Raw genomic sequence first — 19,424 nt, 5'->3', positions numbered from 1 at the left:
GGAGATCTGAGAAACTGAACCAACCAAAACAGTTTCTGTGACTCTTATTAAAACTCAACAGACAGAAATGTTAGAGCTGCTAAAGCCACATTAGCAGCATTGAATTAAATCTCAGTTTGTTGCTCATCTCTGCTCAGTGCAGCAGATTGAACTCATCCTGCAGGGCCGGTCCCAGGCTGCATGAGGCCTGGGGCAGAATCTGACCTAGGGGCCCCTCTTGCTGCTAAAACCATCAGCACCTCTAACAGCTTCTGGGTTGGATTTAATCTGGGAGAGAGAGAGTAGATTAACTGGCCAACCTGAAAACAATCAGTTATAATTACAGTTTAATAATTTGTATTTGTGAACAAACAGATCAAACTCACAGCATCAGATTGTTGCTATGGTAACAAAACAATCTAACTATGAAGATTGTTTGATCTTTTACAAAGCAAACTTACCAGCTCCTTAAAATCTTACATTTAAATGTTAAACAATTTAAAATCTTTTAATTTATGCTGAAACCATGAAATCAAATTCTTCAGCTTTGATCATCTCAATAAATAAATGTTACATTTATATATCTGTGTTAAAATATCAGCATTTATGGCCCCTGAAGCCCTGGGGGCCTCATGGAGCCGCCGACTTCATTTGGATTAAACAGAAGTGAAAATATTTGATATTCATTTTAATTGTATTTTTGATTAATTGTTTTTTTAAGACTAGTAATTACCCAGTAATATTTTACATTTCCTGTCAATTTTACATCTTTTAATTAAAAAACACGGTGGACACCTCGGCACCACGACCGCCGGGCTCAGCAGGTTTACTGGGGGAAACTCTGAATTAATAAGGGAATATATTTTTGTTTTTGTTGCAAATTAAACATGAACGAGTCGTCGGTCCAACTTCTGGACTAAATCTAATCAGATCGGATATTTCCACCTCAACTTCTCCGTAGTTTTTTAATGACTTCATCCTCTCTTTACCTTCTAAAAACTTTCAAATATTTAAAATAAAGATTACCTGGATGCTGAAAATATGAGCTGAAACTTCTTTTTCTCACTTCTTAGAAATAGAAACCAGATTTAGGTCACTTTTAAAATTTGTGGACTGCACAAAATCAGCCCAGGAGCCACAAATGGCCCCCTGGCCACCCTTTGAACACCCTGGACTTAAATCCGTTGCTTTGCTTTAAAGTTCTCTAGTTGTTCCGGGTTTGGTTCAGAGAAGTTTGAGTTAGAAAAGTAAAATATTAATTTAAAACGCTCTTAAGTCACATGTTGCAGGAAATCAAAAAGGTGTTTTTAGCTGTCTGTGAATTTGGTAGAATTATGAATGAATATTTTTAAAGATGAATTAACGTTTCCAAAGTGAGAGCGGCAGGAATGTCTTTGCTTCTCTGAGCAGCAGTTTCAGTAACACTGGAGGGAAGTTGCAGATGAATTTCCGAGCTGTCATAAATCCATCGTAATCCAGCAGGCAGATTGTTGATCATATTATAATCAGGCATCATGTTTTGGTGAGCAGCGCCGGATTAAAGGATTGTTCCTCATGTTTGTCTAAAATAAATCTGCTGAACCTTTTCAGCTCAAATCCTTTAGAGGACTGAGGCTCATTTTTCATTTCTATAAAAGGACCAAACTAATTCATATCTATTGTTTTTATTACATAAAGAAAACAGCAGCAGATAAAAGGTGTGAAGCGTCTGGCATGTGGAGCTGCGACATCCCATAATACTCACAGATCTTCTTCAGTACAAAGGAATCTCGCCTCACTCCGCCCATTACGTAACGGGATTATCGATACGCAGATTAGCGGCCGACCAATAGGAACAGGCCCCGCCCCCAAACAGAAACACACCGAGTGACTTGCAGTTTAGTTGTTAGATTTTAGTCTTTATTTTTCTATCTTTTTCTTGACAATTTGCTAGCAGACATGTGAAAACTTGGACCAACAAAACATTATCATCGTTATTATTATTGTTGCTTTTTTTTGTTTTATTAATTACAGCATATTGTCAGATGTAACAGTGAGAAGATGGCGTTTTAAAAAACAAAGAATCAAAAACCAAACAGGAAAACAAGAAGAAAGAAACATTTTGACTTTAGTAATCGAAGCTGTTTTGCTTTTCTTTTTATTCCATATACACAATAAAACAGTCTAAAACATTAAACACACAGAGCTGAAGACGGTGCAGTGGTGGGGGGCAGTCCTCATCTACTGGGAGCAATGGGAAGACTGGGGCTGAGGGAGGGGACTACAAACCAAAATGGTCGTCAATATAAAACTAAGAGTCTTTTTTCTTCTTTTGTTTTTTGTTTCCTTCACATTTAAATCCACCAATCAGACATCGGCAGTGATTGAGGTGGGGAGGAGCTAAAGGAGGGTTTTTTACATTTCTGCATTTTCTTTTCTCTCGTAGACAATATAAAATCTCACAGACAAGCAAAGAAAAAGTTAAAAAAACAGGATGCACGTTTAGTCTGCATGACCCGGGCGGAGGGAGATGGACGGATGAAGGTGGGGTGAATTATTGCTTTCTGAGGAAGTATTTTAACTTCTCATCTACATGAATTGCATCCCTCTCATTCGCTCCGACTGTCTCTCACCGTGGTGATCTGTTTACGTGATTGCTCCGATTATTCGGGAGGAAGAGGAGGGATGGAGGGAGGAGGAGGAGGAAGAGTTGGGGGCGGGGCTCAGAGCTCCTTGCTCAGCGAATCCCGGGCAGTTTTAATCCTCTTTGTTTGGCCTCACACGTTTCCCGCCTTTTTGTCTGGCAAATGATAACAAAAGAGATTGAAAAAATGTATTAAAATAGAATAATAATAATAAAAGCAGTCATACAAAAAAGATTAGATGTGAGTTTAGTGGTTTAGTACAGATGTCGGTCTCTAGTGTTGTTAGTTTTTTAGTGTTAAAGGAAACAGAAAGAAAAACCAGCATGGAGGATTATCATCACATTCAGCATGAAGAGCAGCGTCTGAATCGGCTTCTCTCCTTTTATTCATCACTTCAGAGAAACAAGCCTCAGCCTGAAATCTGACCAAGTTTAGATCCTGACAGAAAAATAAACCTGAGATGACAGAAGCCTGAACTCTGTTCAATAATTCACTGATCAATTCACTACAAACTAACCATGCGAGTGCAGCTAGTCAGCTATTAACTATTTATTGTTGCACTTATCAATCTTGATGTCCCATTGAAAAGCTTTCTTCTTTCAACATAAACACTGAGCTAACTATATGAGCTGGTTAGCTATTTAAATCTAACAACTAATAGCTACGTTTAGGTGCTGAAACTCAGTGAAGGAGGTTTAGCTGAAAAGCTCTTGTGACACTTTAATGTCACATTGATCGACTCTTTTGATGTCCTTCACTGCAGACGCAAAGCTAACTACGTAAGTTAGGACTAGTTAGCTAGTTAAAGCTAACCTCTTGCTGCTGAGTGCCAGGCCTGGAAGGTTTTAAAAGATTTATTTTTAAAAGGCTAATTTTGATTTAGATTTTTCTCATCTGTTGATGTGACTTTAATTTTCTTTCCTTCATTAAAAAGTGGAGTACCACAACTTCAGCTATTTAGCTTGCTAAAGCTAACAGCTATGTAGTTAATTCAACTACCATAAGATGTTTAGCAAGCCTTTGTTGATATCAGACCAGTCATTGATTGACTTGCGTTTCCCTTTCAAATATTCAGATTTTTTTTCTATAGATCTAAATATTAAGCTAAAGATTGTTAGCTAGTTGAATGTAACTGCTACCAGTTCATTTTAACTGATGGAAGATTGTGAATAAAGCTTTAATTTTGACCACCAATGACAGCTTGATGGTCACAGCTAGTTAGCTATTTACAGCTAGCAGCTACTGGCACCTGGAAGCTCTAGACCAGGGGTCTCAAACTCCAGTCCTCGAGGCCCGCTGTCCTGCAACCTTTAGATGTGCCTCTGCTGCACCACCTGAATAGAATAATTAGGTCGTTAGCAAAGCTGTGGAGAGCTGATCTACACAAGCAGGAGGTAATGAAGCCATTTCATTCCAGTGTTTTGTACCTGTGGCACATCTAAAAACTGCAGGACTGCGACTGGAGGACTGGAGTTTGAGACCTGGAAGCTCTAGAAGGAAGATCAACTATAAAAACAGTCTGCAGTTGTACATCTAATGATTTCAATAAATCGAAACGTTTTTTCTGAGGTAAAGTTTGTCATGGAAGAAGACTTAGGAAGAAAACCAAACAAATAACGTACAGCTATCTGAACTATTTCCGGATTGCAGCTTTGCCTGGAACACCAGCCAACAATATGAACAACTGCGTGTAATCTTTGTTTTTCTAACTTCATTCACTTTAATTCGGCTTCAAGAAGCTTTACGAACAGCCAACTAACTCAGCATTTGCCCAAGTTAACCCGGTACTTGAGTCTGGAGTGGAGGATTTATGTTTTTCAGGAATGACAATCGTTCCTTCAGACTGTTGTTGTCTCTTTGCTGTCAAAGTCAGCACAACGAAGGGAAGCTAGTTCTGCTCTTACATCTCTGACCTGGAGGGTAAAATGCCCTTTTAATTTATTTAAAATAATAACTTGTATCTGAATGCTGTAGATTCTCTCCTGTTTGGAGTACAAATAGAGAAAATACATCATGAAACGTTGCAACATCTGCAGGTTGGGACAGAACAAAGTTACAGAAACAGCTAAACCCCTTTAGCAACACGTCACTAACAGCGTCCGGGAAACGTTGCTGCAGCGCCGGCTGAGCATGTTGGGATGAAAGCAGGCGCCGCTGGACAGCGAGCCGCGCGCAGAAGTCTGAATGGAGAGGAGGTGACAACCATAATAATGGAGGAAGGTCACAGGTCGCCCTGAGCAGGTGGCAACCACAGAAAAGCTTCAAAAACAGAGCGCTGAGTCGGCGGAAAGGAACGCACTCCCTCAGCAGACCTCACAGAGTGACGGAAACGTTTGGCTAGTTTGTGTTTTCAGACAGTTTGCTGTCACCCTCAGCACAGGCTCCCCTCAGGGCTGCGTCCTGAGCCTCTGCTGTTCACTCTGATGACACACGACTGCGCCCCCAGGTTCACCACCAATCACATCGTGAAGTTCGCGGACGACACAACGGTGGTGGGCCTCATCAGAGACGACAACGACCTGGACTACAGAGAGGAGGTGGAGCAGCTGGTGGACTGGTGCAGAGACAACAGCCTGATCCTGAACGTTGACAAGACGAAGGAGATGATCGTCGACTTCAGGAAGAACCGGCCCAGCCACGCTCCACTGCTCATCAACAGCTCGGCTGTGGAGGTGGTCAGCAGCACCAAATTCCTGGGGGTGCACATCACAAACGACCTCACCTGGACTGTGAACACCACGTCTCTGGCCAAGAGGGCACAGAAACGTTTGTATTTCCTGCGGAGGATGAGAAGAGCACACCTGCCCCCGCCCATCCTCAAGACGTTCTACAGAAGCACCATAGAGAGCATTCTGACCAGCTGCCTCTCTGTGTGGTGTGGAGGCTGCAGCGCCTCCGACTGGAAGAACGTGAGGAGAGTGGTGCGGACAGCAGAGAGGATCATCGGGGCCCCCCTTCCCTCCATTCAGGACATTTCATCCCAGCGCTGCGTGTCCCGAGGCCGAAACATCGTCAGTGACCCCTCACACCCCCACCATGGACTGTTCTCCCTGCTGCCCTCTGGAAAGAGGTTCTGCAGCGTCCGGTGCAGGTCCACCAGGTTCCAAAACAGCTTCTTCCCACTTGCCATCAGACTGCTGAACTCTTAACTGGACTGCACTCAAAAACTGGTCTCCACTTCATACCTTGCACATGTACAGAGCTAAATAACTTCTATTTTACTGTCAGTCCTGCACTTTATATTTTATATTCATATTTATATTTATATTTTATACTGTATTTTATTTTATTCTGGAGTAACCTCACAACATTGGAACCTCAAAACATTGTTCTGAGCCGTATGCAACAAAATTTCGTTCTGTATACACCCTGTGCATGAAAAATGACAATAAAGTCAGTCTAAGTCTAAGTCAGTCAGAAGCCGCTGTTTCTGTTTGAACAACTTCCTGAGAAAAAAGCTTCCTGTGGTCTGAAAGCTGCTGCCAGCGCCAGAGTCCGGCTTCCATCAGCGGCTGTTTCTGTCCATCAACTTTAGCTGCTCTGAGGTTAGCCAACTTAGCATAAAGACTGGATAGCGTCCAGGTTAGCCTAACTTAGCATAAAGTCTGGATCACATCCAGGTTAGCCTAGCTTAGCATAAAGACTGGATAGCGTCCAGGTTAGCCTAGCTTAGCATAAAGTCTGGATCACATCCAGGTTAGCCTAGCTTAGCATAAAGACTGGATAGCGTCCAGGTTAGCATAGCTTAGCATAAAGACCGGAAACAGAGGGCAACTGCTAGCATTGCTCAGATTAAACACTTTTAACCAGTATAAATGATCCCACCGTCTGATTATCTGTGAAGTTTTCATAAAAAAATAACTATTCTCACATTTATTGTCTTTAAAAACTCGTTTTGTAAGATAGATATCTATAAATCCAAACTATCAAATAAGAACGTTTTGGTTTTATTTTGCCTTAACATCTGAACTTTAAAAATAATATTTCATTTGTAACTGAGATCACTGAATTAATAAATCAGAATTTAATGTTTTTCAAAGCAGAACAACCCGAGTTTTGGTGAAATAAGAGGTTTTCATGTAAAGCTGGGCATAAACTCACATTTTTGTCAAAGTAATCATGTGTCATCCATTGCGTAGCACAATGGTGGTAAAACTTCACGACCGACTTCCCATCAGCAATCAGGCCTGTTTGAAATTCTGGTCGCCCCGGTGAAGGTGTCGCCCTGTGGCAGCAGCCCTTCAGCTGAACGCTTCTCAGCAAAGTATATAAGCAACCTGACATAATATAATACTATAATACTTAAATATTGATTGAAAAAGAATTGAAATACTGGAAATAACAAACTTTTAAACAACACATGAAAATAAATATGAATTTAAGGTTCACTCATCTCTCTCACGTTAGCATTAGCATATGTTTTCAAATACAAAACCGCTGCAGTAAAAGCTTGCAGCTAACTCTAGTGGAGTTAAAGTTGGCGTCTCCTCGCCGTTTGTGAAGGTACTCTGTCAAAAACTATCAGCCAAAATGATTATTCATCCTGTCATAATAAAAATAATTGGTTCATTTTTCAAAGTCATATTTTCATCATGTTATTCATTTATATATTCCACAGTTGCAAACTAAATATTAGACTGAAGCTAATTATTGAGCTTACATATAAATATTCAGGTAATATACAGATTCACTTGGACTATCAAAATAAAAGTTGTGTTTTCTGAAACCTTTAATTAAACTCCAGCTTTCAAATCGCTTTGAATCACTCCTTTATCGTTGTTTCCCTCTTTTCCTGAACAACATTGCAGCTTAAAGGATGAGCTAATTCAGAGCTAGCTAAACATTAGGCTAGCTCTGACATAAATATTTAACATTGAGCTAAATATTTGGCTTTCTAAATAAATGTTTAGGTTTGAGCCAGATATTTACTTAGCATAGTAAATATTTAGTTAGCTAGCTAAAATGAACTGCCATGTTTTTCTCATATGACCGGCTAAATAACACAAATTATTGTTTTTCTTTTTCTTCTCTAGACTCAAGGCTACGACGTGTCGCTAACGCACGCACAGTGAGATAAAAGGATTTGCGATGCTGACCGCTGTTTGATCTGGAACTGAACATACGGAGCTTTATGTTATCTATAAAGTGGTTTATGGATTCATGACTCTTTGTTGTTCTGGTTCTGACGAAGCACCAAACCAGCCGTTCTTAGAAACGTGGTAGAAATCTAAAAATCTGGTTTTTAAAAGTCTGTAGTGTAGATAAACTCTGAGGAGGAAACTGACTTTCAGCTGCTTCCATTCACTGCTGCTGCTATAAAAAGGTGATCAGAACCGATCAGAACCGGGTCTAAAACTGGCCTTAAAGTTGTAGATCGGGTGTAAACCTCTTTCCATGTTGCCATAGAAACCTAAAAGCCGTGAGTTCATGCTTGTGCTACGTAACTTTTATCACGTGAAAATGTTTTAATGTGACTATAATTATGTGCAGTGAAGTGTGAATATAAGGAGCGTGTTCGTGTCGTCAGTATCTAACTTTGTAATGGCCATTGAAGCCGTTGTCGATGCTCAGCTCCCTCTCTAATTGGACGGTAGCTGCTGACATCACAGTTTGAACGATAGCCACGGCTGCTTCTCGGAGGTCCCTCTTCCTCATCTCCTCCTCCTCTTCCTCCCCCCTGCCTCCCTGGTCACAGCCTCCATTTTGGGGAGACTCTGCCTCTCCCCCCTCCTCCTTCTCTTCCTCCCTGCTCTCGGTAAGCGCTAGCTTGGATTCAACATGGCTGCCTTGCTTCCTGCTGCTGTCTGTTCGCTCTGCGTCTTGCTGCCGCTTGCTGTTAGCTCCTCCTCCTTCGCGGCCGCTCTGAGGCTCGTCAGAGTCCCGGCCGATGCGCTCCAACTCACCGCTGTTCACAGCCGCTGTGGCGTTGATGATCTTGGCGTTGGCGTCGTCCTTCACGCCCTCCTTGCTCTTCTTCATGGGGCTGCTGTTCTTCGTCTGCTCCTCCTCCTCCTGGTGGTTCTCGGTGGCGTTCTCCTCCGCCATGCCGTTGGAGCAGCCCGTCTCACCGTTGGTCTCCGCCGCTTCCACCGGCGTCTTCTCCGGCTCCTCCGCCGCCTCGCCTCCACTCTCCGCAGTCTTCTCCTCGGCCTCTTTGTCGTTGCTCTCCTGGGTCGCTGCGGCGGCCTCGCCGTCAGCGCCGCCCTCCTCTGAGGCGTCTCCTCCTTCGGTGGCCTCCTGCTCCTCCTCCTCCTCCTTGGCGCCTTCGCCCTGGTCCACGCTGCTGGACTTGCCCTTCCGCATGATGAAGTTCTTCAGGGAAACGGCACGGCCAAAGTGGGAACGCTTGGCCTTGGCTGATTTACCTTCCTCTGCGGCTGCTTCCTCACCTGCGCAGGAAATGGAGGAACGTTAGCTAACCAGTTACTTCTGGAGTAACTGGTTAGCGTTACTCCAGAAGTAACGAGCGTTTTAATAACCGACTGGATGGAAACCTGAACCAAAGAAGACTGCAGTTCTCTTTGTCTGGATTATTTTGAATGACCCTTTCTGTAGAGCAAGCTTCTTAGCAGCTAGCTGTACTAACCCTAACGCACTGCTGATAAACACTAGCTCTGCTAATGCTAAAGCGCTAAATTCTTTGTTACTACCTTAGCCTAATTGACCGCAGTAGGGCTTTGGTCAGAAAGCATGCTAACATTAGCAGATTTGAACAGTTTACTGTTGCACAGCAATGCATTCTGGGTAGAAAATAAGAGTCTTTTGCTGCACTGTATCAGGAGAGGAAACTGAACTGCTTGTTAACATTCAACACCGAAGTCAAACCTTATTCAACTGACAGTTTATAAAACAGCCAAGTAAATTAGCGCTTTCAGGATTTATCCAGAAAATGTATTTTATGGGAAGCTAAGTATGCTGAATGTTTTCAAAATTAGCAAAAAGGCTAAAAATTAGCTCTACTATTAGCCCATTTGCAAATTAGCAAACGTTTTCCCACCACTAGTTTAAGTATTAAAATCTTAGGCAGCAGAAAAGAAAACAGAACCTTTAATTTAGGCGAAGCTAAGTGTGCTAGATGTTTTCAAAGTTAGCAAAATCGCTACAGTGCCAAACAAAAAATTAGCTCACCTATTAGCGGATTAATGGAAGTGTGCTCACCGCTGCTTCTTACCCATGAAGGTTTTGTCCGGAGAATCCAGAAAGCTTTGAAATAATTCATGAATAGTTTTAACTTTCAGTGTTGATTTAATGATTATAGAGCTCACAGGAAAATGGCCGAATGTGAAAACAGCCGCAGCTTTTAGAGATCAGGGTTGCAGGATGTTTAGAAAACCTGTAGCATAGCTGCCCTGTTACCGGACGCTTGCCTCTGATTGGCTGATGGTGCCTCGTGGCGACTCCTCCCCTGGAACTGCTTTGCCTTGTGGAGTCTCAGGAGTTCAGAGACTCAATCTAAGCTGTAGAAACAGAACTGAACTGGTCAGGGAGCGCGGACCGATCGCTGCGTGAAACATTGGAAACATTTTTATTCTTTCAAGCTGCAGCGTGATCCAAAGCAGGGAACCGCTCCAGCTTCAGAACCGCCCGTCAGCCGATCCAGACGGTTCTTTGAGTCTGAATCATTAGCCGTGTTCCCATTAACAGTTTTTATTCACATTTTAACGTATCGCATTAGAAAAAATTGATAGAAATGGCACAATTTAAAATGACTTCCTCAGTCACTTCAGGCAATTTTTGGCTTTTCTAAAAAAGAGCTAATGCGCTAAAGACGGAAACACATTTACAGGATCAATTCTAACGCAGCAAACTTTCCCCTCTACTGCTGGGTCCGTGCCTTACCAGAGGCACCAAACTCTGAAAAATCTCAAAGTACAAGCCTTCGGCAGGGAGTGGAGGACTCTCTCTGGTTCATGCTAGCTAGCAACTTCTCCTTCCTGTTAGTAACTTCTACTTCCTGTTTATTCCAGCCATGCGTAGCATCAACATCTGATGACATCACGCTCTGTTCAGCCTGGCTGATTGGCTCCTAACCAGCAGATGGAAATCGACCAATTTGCCTTTTTCTTTTATCCGTTTTTGTGACATTTGAACGTTTGCATGGCGGTTGGATGGAACCGCGGCTGCTGGTACCGAGGTCGACCCGTTCTTCCAGGCTGCTGCCCGCTGCCGGAAGTTGGCTGTTTCTGTGGTGGTTTTGATGATTAACAGATTTTAAGCTGATTGGTTTACAGAGAGTTGATTGGATGTTACAGCCTACTGAGGAACATCCGACCAGCATCCTGTTTTCTGTCACTCCTTCCTTTTATGCAGCCAAAAGCTAATTTTGACTGGAGCGTCTGTAAAATTTGAATTTCACACAGTGAATATTTTACTGGATGACATGCTGAACTACATCAGCTCCCTGCGAGTCGGTGAGCCTCGACCTCCCTGGAACGGCGTGGACTCAGAGTCAGCCTGAGCCCAGAGCTCTGCAGCGGCGTCCCACTGGGATGATACCTGGAGTCTGGCTGTTTCAAACCCGTCAAGCATTCAGCGCGCCGGTCGGACGAGCTCCGACGTCTTTAAAGAGCCTTTTCAATGGGAACAACCCGAGTGGAGATCTACTGAATTTCACCTCAGACAGACGGATCACTCCTTCACATCTGAGTGATTTTTTAAACAAAGCACACACGTTTACGTATCAGTTCATGTAGAAATCATTGAGTTTTGAACAGAATCAGTCAAGAAACCGAAACAAAAACATTGTGACTGAAAACTACATGAACCCCATGACCCAGCTGGCTGTGGAAACCATCGAGTCCACTCCATGACTGCCAGGTAAACCAACCCCAACCATCACTCCTCCACCACCGTGCCTGACAGTTAAACTGAGCTGCTGTTTAGTTTGACTAACATCTCCTGCGTATGAAGCACCGCTGCTAGCTGGCGTAGCTGTTGGATTTTAGGATGTTAGTTCCTGTTTTCTCACCAGAGGCTGCAGTGGCGTCCTCCTCACCGGTAGGGACGCACTCTGTGTTGGCCCGTTTGCTCTTGGGGATGACACGCTTCTTGAAGGAGGTCCAGATTTCGTTGGCGTGTTGCGTCACTGTCCCGGCTCCCGCCACCTTCTCCTCCTCGCCTCCCTCGGCCTTCTCCTCCTCCGTCTTCGCTTCCTCGGCTCCTGCCTCAGCCTTCCCCTCCTCTTCTTCTTCTCCTTCCCCTGCGCCCTCCTCTGTTTTGTCGGCAGACTCTTTGTCCGAGCCCTTGGCCTTGGCGCTGATGCCCACCACGGACGAGTCCCTCTTCAGACCCTGGAAGGTCCAGGAGCGTTTCAGCTTCCAACGCTTGTGACCGGACTCCTTGGAGTCCAGGGTGGAGGAGTCTCCGCCTCCTGCTTCTCCCTCTGCTCCCTCCTCCTTCCCGTCCTCGCCGCCGCCACTCTTTTTGTGTGTCTTCTGAGCCATGAGCTTCTTGAAGGAGTGCCAGCGCTTCATGTGCTTGGTAGTTGAGGACGAAGCTTTCTGCTCCCCCTCTGCTCCTGCCGCCGCTCCGCCCTCCTCCGCCGGGGCATCCGCCGTGGCATTGAGTGCTTCTGGGTCCTCCAGGCGGTCCAGGGACCGAGACCGGACTTTGACCTGCTTCTCGGGCTCCGCCGCGCCACCGTCCTTCTTCTCGGTGCTGCGATGGGAGAAGATCCTCGCCACGGGCTTCCGGATCAGATCGCGGACGGTGGATTTGGTCTCTGCAGTTTTGCTCTTCTTCTCCTCCTCCTTCTCTCCGTTCTCTGCAGGCTTGTCCATTGCCGCCTGTCCCTCTGCTCCTCCTTCGGCTCCTCCTTCGGCTCCTCCTTCGGCTCCTCCTTCGGCCTCCGCTCCTTCCTCTCCTGCTTTTTCTCCGTCCTTCTCGGCGGCTTCCTCAGCTCCCCCTGTGGCCGCAGCGTGTTCCTTCTTCTTCCTGCCTGCCATCACCTTCCCCAGGCCGCTCTTGTTGAGGAAGGAGTCTAGGAAGGAGGTCTTGGTCTCGGTGTAAGAGGTGCTTTCTGAGCTCTGATGAGGAGCCGCCTCCCCACCTGCTGCTGCTCCTTCCTCCTCACCGCCGACCTCCTTGGCTGCGGCTGTGTCATTGTTCACAGTCTCTTGGTTTTCCGTCGCCTCGCTGTTGACCGCCGAACCGTCGTTCTCCACCACTTCGCTGCCGACAGTCTCTGTGTTTGCGGTTTGGACCGGCTGCTCCACCTCAGCTGGCTTGCTTTCTGGGGTTTTCCCATCTTCCTGGACCACTGGCGCCGCACTGACCTCAGTCGCCGCCATCTCAGAAAGGGAAAACAGTAATCAGAGCTGAACTTCCTTCCTTGACCTTCTTCCTTCCTCTTCCTCTGTGACTTTCTGGGGCTGGGTTCCTCCTGTGCGGCAGCGCTCTCAGGTCATGGAGAGCAGTGGCGAGGAGGAAACGCACTCAGCATCCTACTAGTCCTCCAAACTCCTGTGGAGAAGAGAAGGGTGAGGAGAGAGGGGGGAGAGGAACAGATGGTTAATAGTCTGAATCGACACCACGGACACTCAATTAGTCTCGACTAGGCCGTGCTTTGAATGTGGAATGAAGGGAGGATCTCGACAGGGAATGCAATGCAATTACGATGTTTCCAGAACAAGTGACACTTGGAGAAGTTAAAGCTTGGTGTGTGAACACGCAGACTCTGTCCTCCTTTCCTCTCAGAAAGTCAGGAACTGTGTTGGGAATTAGCCTGAAGAAGTCGTTTCTCTGCGGTTAAAGAAGACCTGCAGCGGGTTTCCTGACTAAAACAGGATCGACTGTCGGATCTTTATTAAACCTTCGTCAAAGTGCTGCTGCTGGTCGATCTGTTACGACCCAGAACTGTTGCCAGTCGTTAGCTTCGGCCCAAAATGACGACCTGCTGGTCACCAAACAGTCAATCACGAGGAAACCGGCTGATTTGATCCATCAACAGTAAATTGAGATCTAAAAACATATGTACTCTCTATGGAAATAAGTCAGTAGATTAATCAATCCATGAATCAATTTTAGATACTCTTGATCTCAGCAGGAACCGCCGGTCCACAAAGTCCTTCCTTACATTTCTACCAGCTAGAGGACAGCAGCGTTTCCCAACCCTAGTCCTGAAGGAACCCTGCAGGTTTTAGATGTTTCCCTGATTTAACACACCGGATTCAGCTGATTGCAGCTCAACAAAAGCCTGTTAATCAGCCATCAATTAAAATCAAAGCACATCTAAGACATTCAGGGCATGGTGGCTTCAGGAGCGGGGCGGGAAACGCTGAGCTACAGCGGGAAGGACAGTCTATCAAATAGTTACTGGGAATTACTGGCAAATGAAAGACTGATGAAGTGACCATCAGACTTCCTCAGTCTGTCAGGGGAGTGAAGGATTAGAGGAAGGTGAAAGGTCAGTTTGTAGCTACGCAGCTGGATCCAGTCAATCTGAAGGTAGTTTGGACCACAGTCACCGACAAACTGGAAACACTGGAGGACTGAAGCTCTGAGGTGTGGAAGGCACAGTCAGTCAGTCGGTCAGTCAGTCAGTCAGTCAGTCAGTCAGTCAGTCAGTCAGTCAGTCAGTCAGTCAGTCAGTCAGTCAGTCAGTCAGTAACAGACCTGAGGTTTGGCTCGGTCCGGGGTTCTGGAGTCCTGCAATCGGTCCAATTGAGATCTGAAGTGTCTAAAAAGTCTCTGTCTCTAGGGGTCGGGTGTTTGTAGACTAAACTGTCCCGGTTCTTTCTGGAGGACTGACACGTCCTGCAGAGGAGCCGGTGGTCGTTGCTCCTCTGCAGGACTTCTGGCGGGAATTGAACCTTTTCCTCCCGGCTTGTTGGTAAAGTGAACTCTTCCCTGAGTCCCTCATTTCTGCCTCTGTCTGCAGGTGGCCTATTTGCTTTGAGCAGAAGATGCTCCGCCACTCTCCGTAAGCAGCGTGGTAGTAGCAGCGCCTGAATGAATGAATCAGAGGCTGATGAGTCACACGCCGGGCGAGCACCGTCTGTCTGACGGAGGTGAGAAAGGGAAGCCGCCTGCAGCAGGGAGGCTCTCAGGTGGAGACGAGCGGCGGGGCTGTAAACACATCCATCACATGCTCCAGATAATCCCACAGTGCCTGAACGGCTCCATCGCTCAGCGGCTGCTCTGCCTTCCTGCTGACGGTTGACCGGTTTGCTGTTTCACAGGCTGATTTATGGCCTGACTGAGGCAGAAACACTGAAACGCCTCCGATTCGTCGTTGTTTGGGTTGTAAATGGAGCATTTTCAGAGTGGATGCTGAATCATGACTCAGCAAAGAAGATTCTTCAAGCAGACAAACGCCAGTTCTCTTCCTGCAGCTGCGTTGTTTCAGTGAGACGACATGGACGACGCTCAGCAGAACAGCTGTTGATCGGACTTGTTTCCATCCAGCTAGCATGCTAATTTGGAGCAAACCTTTAAAGTATCACAAGACCAAAAACGCACAGGAAGCAAGGCATGTTAGGAAAGGTGAAAGTTTTCCGTCACTCGGAGCAAACACAACACACAGGACGCAACGGCAACAAAGTTGAACAACCAGTGTTGCGTTGCTAGCCCACGTCTACGTGTTTGAATGTTGCTGGAGGACGGCTAGCAGCTCATAGATCCATAGGGAGGAACGGAGAGCGCAAAGTCTCCTCCTGTGTATTGAGACTGTTAGCCGCGTTTCCGTCTGATGGTTTGGAGCGAATCCACCAGTTATGTTTGTGGGGTTGGGGTTAGGGTTAGGGCTGGGACAAACAGGAAGTAAAGATTGCTAGCTAGCATGGAGCATACATCGCAGAAGAATGGAGATGACTTCAGGAATGCGTTGCTATCGTCCTGTCAAATGCGTCCTGCTTTTCGACGCGGTTCGGAGCGTTACAGGAAGGTCTGGAGAAACGCTGATCAGCTGATTGGTCATGTGAGGTAAACGTTATAAAAATTGTCTGCAAGTTTGGTGCCTCTGGTAAGGCGCAGATCCTGCAGTGGATGGGAGCGTCCACCGACTTCTTTAGTGTTTCCATCCATCATCCAACACGTTTATCCCTGGTGGGGCCGCCAGGGGGCTGGTGCCTCTCTCCAGGGGTCAAAGGGCAAGAGGCGGGGTCACATAGACAGGAAATGTGTTTCCATCCATTTCCTTCCCAAGCAAAGGCTAAAACTTTTGTAGCTCCTCGTGTCAGCTGCTGCAGTTCTGTGGATTATTTTATTTATTAATATAACAAAATAATCAGCCCAAAGATGATGTCATAACTCAGACTATGACGTCATAGATTTGCTCCATAAGCTGCATCAGATCATTAGAGAGGCTGTCCCTGGATATTAATCGGTTATTAAGCAGCAGACCCCCCCTCCCCTTGGTTTGGGTTTTGTGCGTCTTGGCAGACGGTGATTGGCTGCAGCGTCAGATGTGAGGCTGAAGCCCTGAGGTGTTGGAGCTCCATCAGACGGAGGACAAAATGGAGGGAGGGCGATGAAGAGGAGGATGATGAAGAGGAGGAGGAGTGGTGCAGACATGGGCTGATTGCGAATCGTCTGTTTTCCTGTCGTCTGACTGGTTTTCTTCACCTCCGTCTGGTTTCCTCCTCTTCCTCTCATTTCTCTTCACAAATGTCTCATCTTTTCCTTCCATCTCCTCTCCTCTTCCTCTCTTCCTCCAGTCTTTATAAGCCGTTTAATTTGGCTGCAGATATGAACTCTGATGTTTTTATAATTATTAACCCAGAACTGATCAAGGTCACATCACAGCTTCTGCTAACAGGTTGGAACCAGATCCAGCCAGAGCCGCCAGCTGCAGCGCCCCCTGCAGGACTAAACTGGTACCGAGGTCCAGTTCCCTGCACAGCCCACATGAGAGCAGAACCAGCGGTTCTGATCCAGTCCAGCAGTTTTTCACTGTGAGCATGTTACAGCTAACAGCTGCTAAGTGCTGAATGAATGAATGAATGAATGAATGAATGAAGCTGATTCAGGAGGAACTCGGTTGATGAACTCACTGAGGTGAATTTTCCTTCAGTGTAAAAACTGAGGCAAAAAACACGCTGCAAAAAATGACTGAAAATGCTGCAATGAAAGAAAATAGAAACAAAATGGTGCAAACAGAAAAACAGCACAAAATCTTTCACAAACACAAATCCAACTTTTACATTATTTGATATGAGCAGCATATTTAGAGCTCCCCCTGGTGGTCTGGAGGCGAGTTTTATATTTCTGTTTGTGACATTTCCTCCCTTGCTTCTGGTGGCTGCAGCATTTTTCTGTTGCATTTTGTTCACTGTTTGAACCTGTCAGCCACCGTACATAATGACCCCAAACTTCTTGTAGAACTGGTTTCTTACTGGTTCTGTGCAGCTCAGAACCAGTTTGTCTCTGTAGAGGAGAAACGTCTCGCCCTCATTCTGACTGATAACTTTCTGACCACCAGAGGGCGACATGGAGCAGCAGTCCAGACAGTCACATGATCAAGTGAACGAGGGAAACGGTGCAGTCATAGAAAAGTAACAACCCGGTCCAGATGCAGCCGAACTCTGTGAACGTCATGACACTGATCCCAGTATAAACACACCAGTCAGAACTGGGAAGAGTGGAAGAGAATCAAACCAACATGGCGGGACCTGATGGTCCATTAGCTCCGCTTCACTCGCTCAGGTTTACAACATGGCTGCAGCTTCAGAGCCGTCCTGCTTCAAGTTGATCCAGTAGCAGCAATTATTTCAGAGCTAACTAGTTAGCTAGCTAACTAGTTAGCTAGCTAACTAAATATTTAGCTTAGAGATACTCAGATTAACTAAAAGTTTAGTTTGAAGCTGTGACATTTATAACTATCATGACTAACATGATGAGAACATGGTTTAAATTAGGAACTGGTTTTACTGGTTGAGGGTCAGGGTAGACTAGGGGTGGGCAACTCCAGGCCTGGAGGGCCTAAAAGTCTCCTGCAACTTTTAGATGCATCTCCACTTCAACACACCTGAGTCAAATAATGAGGTCATTAGAAGGACTCTGGAGAACCTGACTGCACTGAGGAGGAGATTCAGCTGTTGGATTTAAATGTGTTGGACCAGAGAGACGTCTAAGAGTTACAGGACACCAGGCCCTCCAGGACCAGGACTGCCCACCTCTGGGGTAGACAGTGATTCTTGCTCTGTGGTTTGGTGATTTGCTGGTGTGTCTCTCTCTGTGATGAGCATCGTCTCGCTCCATGCAGATAAACAGTTTGTTGCTGTTGTTGCTGCGGATTAAACCTGATGCTGCAGATTGACCTCTGAGAACCCGCAGGCCTTTTAGTGTGAAGGTATTAGAGAGCTTTAATCTGCAGCAGCAGAGCAGTCCGCTCCAGCTGGATCCAGTCCAGGAGGCCGCACAAACCGCCTGCTAGCGCTGCTGCTGCTCGTCTACGCTTATATTTCTATGTTCTCTGCTGCCTCAGCGTCCATAAGAACTAGAGAACAACAGGCTGCTGTGGTTTAACTGCTGCCATCCCACTGGAGGAGGAATTAACACAACGGACTCCTGTTCCTACACACACACACACACACGCCCACACACACACACACACACATCCTGCAGCTGAAGTTAAACAGATGAGGAGTTTCTGTCTGGGGATGAAATCGGAGGTTTGCACCAAATCAGGCTGAATTTTTAGAGAATAAAACTTTAACTAAAGTTAAAAACGTTTTGAACTAAACTCTAAAGATAAAGTTCAGTTAAAAAAATTTGATCTTGCTAAAGAATTCTATATTTTTATCTCTAATTTCAGAAAGAGAAACTATAAATCTTGTGGTTCTGGCTCACAGAGAATAAAAACATCAGAATATGATCCCAGATCAATAAATGTTTTAGACAGGATGGTCGTCAGACATCACTTCCTGCTCTGGGCTCCTTTTGCAGGAAGTATTGGCTGCAGTTATCTCCATTGCTAGTTCAACTTTAGCCACAATTTTTCCTTCCACTCAACTTTCTATAAATATTAATAGTGATTCTTTCTGGAGCTGTAATTGTATAAAACAGAACTCAAAGATGAAATCATCTCATGAAATAGCTCATATTTCAGCAGAACATATACTGAAGGTTCTGACCCGATCTACTTCCTGGATGAAATGAGCTCCTGCAGGCCGACGTCATGGAAACTGTTTGTTAAAACGATCCGGTCCGATCTCTGCAGTCAGCGCCACGCGTCTCGCCTACAGCGACCTCTGACCCCGGAACTCACCTCCATCGTTTAGATCAAACCACAAAATTCAGACTCTTCTTTAACCGTTAGCCGCTAGCTGTTAGCCGCTAGCCGGATGTGATCTTCTTATGTTCTTTACGTTATTAAATGTTTTGGATCAATTTCAGATTAAAACTCTTTTGAAAACAAGCTTCGACTTTAATCTCACATTTCTTTAAGGTTCTGATTTAAAAGTTTGAGTTTTCATTGAATGTAAGCAGAAAAATCATCATAAAATTATCATGAAAACAATATAAACTATCATTTGTTTCACAGCATTTAGAGTTTTGGGTTGAAATTTGTCATCATTTAGGAGAAAATCATGGATCAATCAGATTTTAAAGATGTTTTTTTATATTGAATCATAAAATGTTTAATTACAAAAACTGAAATTATTTACATTAGGTGGATTAGTTTCCTTAACTTGTGATTTTGGTTTTTCCTGAATGTTTTTATTCAGTTTAAATCAAATTAATCTCTAATTTACTGCTTCTTCCAGATGATGGTGAAAACGTTGGGATTGGATTAGGCCAGATTACGCTCTGAATATTCAGTGCAGAGTTTCCTGTCAGACTTCCTGCTTCTGCCTGTGAACTTTGACCCTCACCTGCTTT

At 45.2% G+C, this 19,424-nt stretch overlaps 1 protein-coding gene across 1 annotated transcript in view; it reads right to left on the bottom strand.

Moving 5' to 3' along the window:
• Positions 1-1,856: 1,856 nt before the first annotated feature.
• The window catches only part of LOC116737579 (sarcalumenin), a 22,306-nt gene continuing 4,738 nt past the window's right edge, over positions 1,857-19,424 (bottom strand). Inside the window, exons 2-4 of the mRNA XM_032590811.1 lie at positions 11,572-13,064; positions 8,507-8,992; positions 1,857-2,758 (exon numbers count right to left, since the gene is read on the bottom strand). Of these exons, the coding sequence (XP_032446702.1) occupies positions 2,736-2,758; positions 8,507-8,992; positions 11,572-12,892 (1,830 nt within the window). The 5' untranslated portion in view covers positions 12,893-13,064 and the 3' untranslated portion in view covers positions 1,857-2,735. The remainder of the gene's footprint in view (positions 2,759-8,506; positions 8,993-11,571; positions 13,065-19,424) is intronic.

Source organism: Xiphophorus hellerii, chromosome 18 (assembly GCF_003331165.1).
Source record: "Xiphophorus hellerii strain 12219 chromosome 18, Xiphophorus_hellerii-4.1, whole genome shotgun sequence".
Taxonomy (NCBI): domain Eukaryota; kingdom Metazoa; phylum Chordata; class Actinopteri; order Cyprinodontiformes; family Poeciliidae; genus Xiphophorus; species Xiphophorus hellerii.
This window is presented reverse-complemented; position numbering and strand designations above follow the sequence as displayed.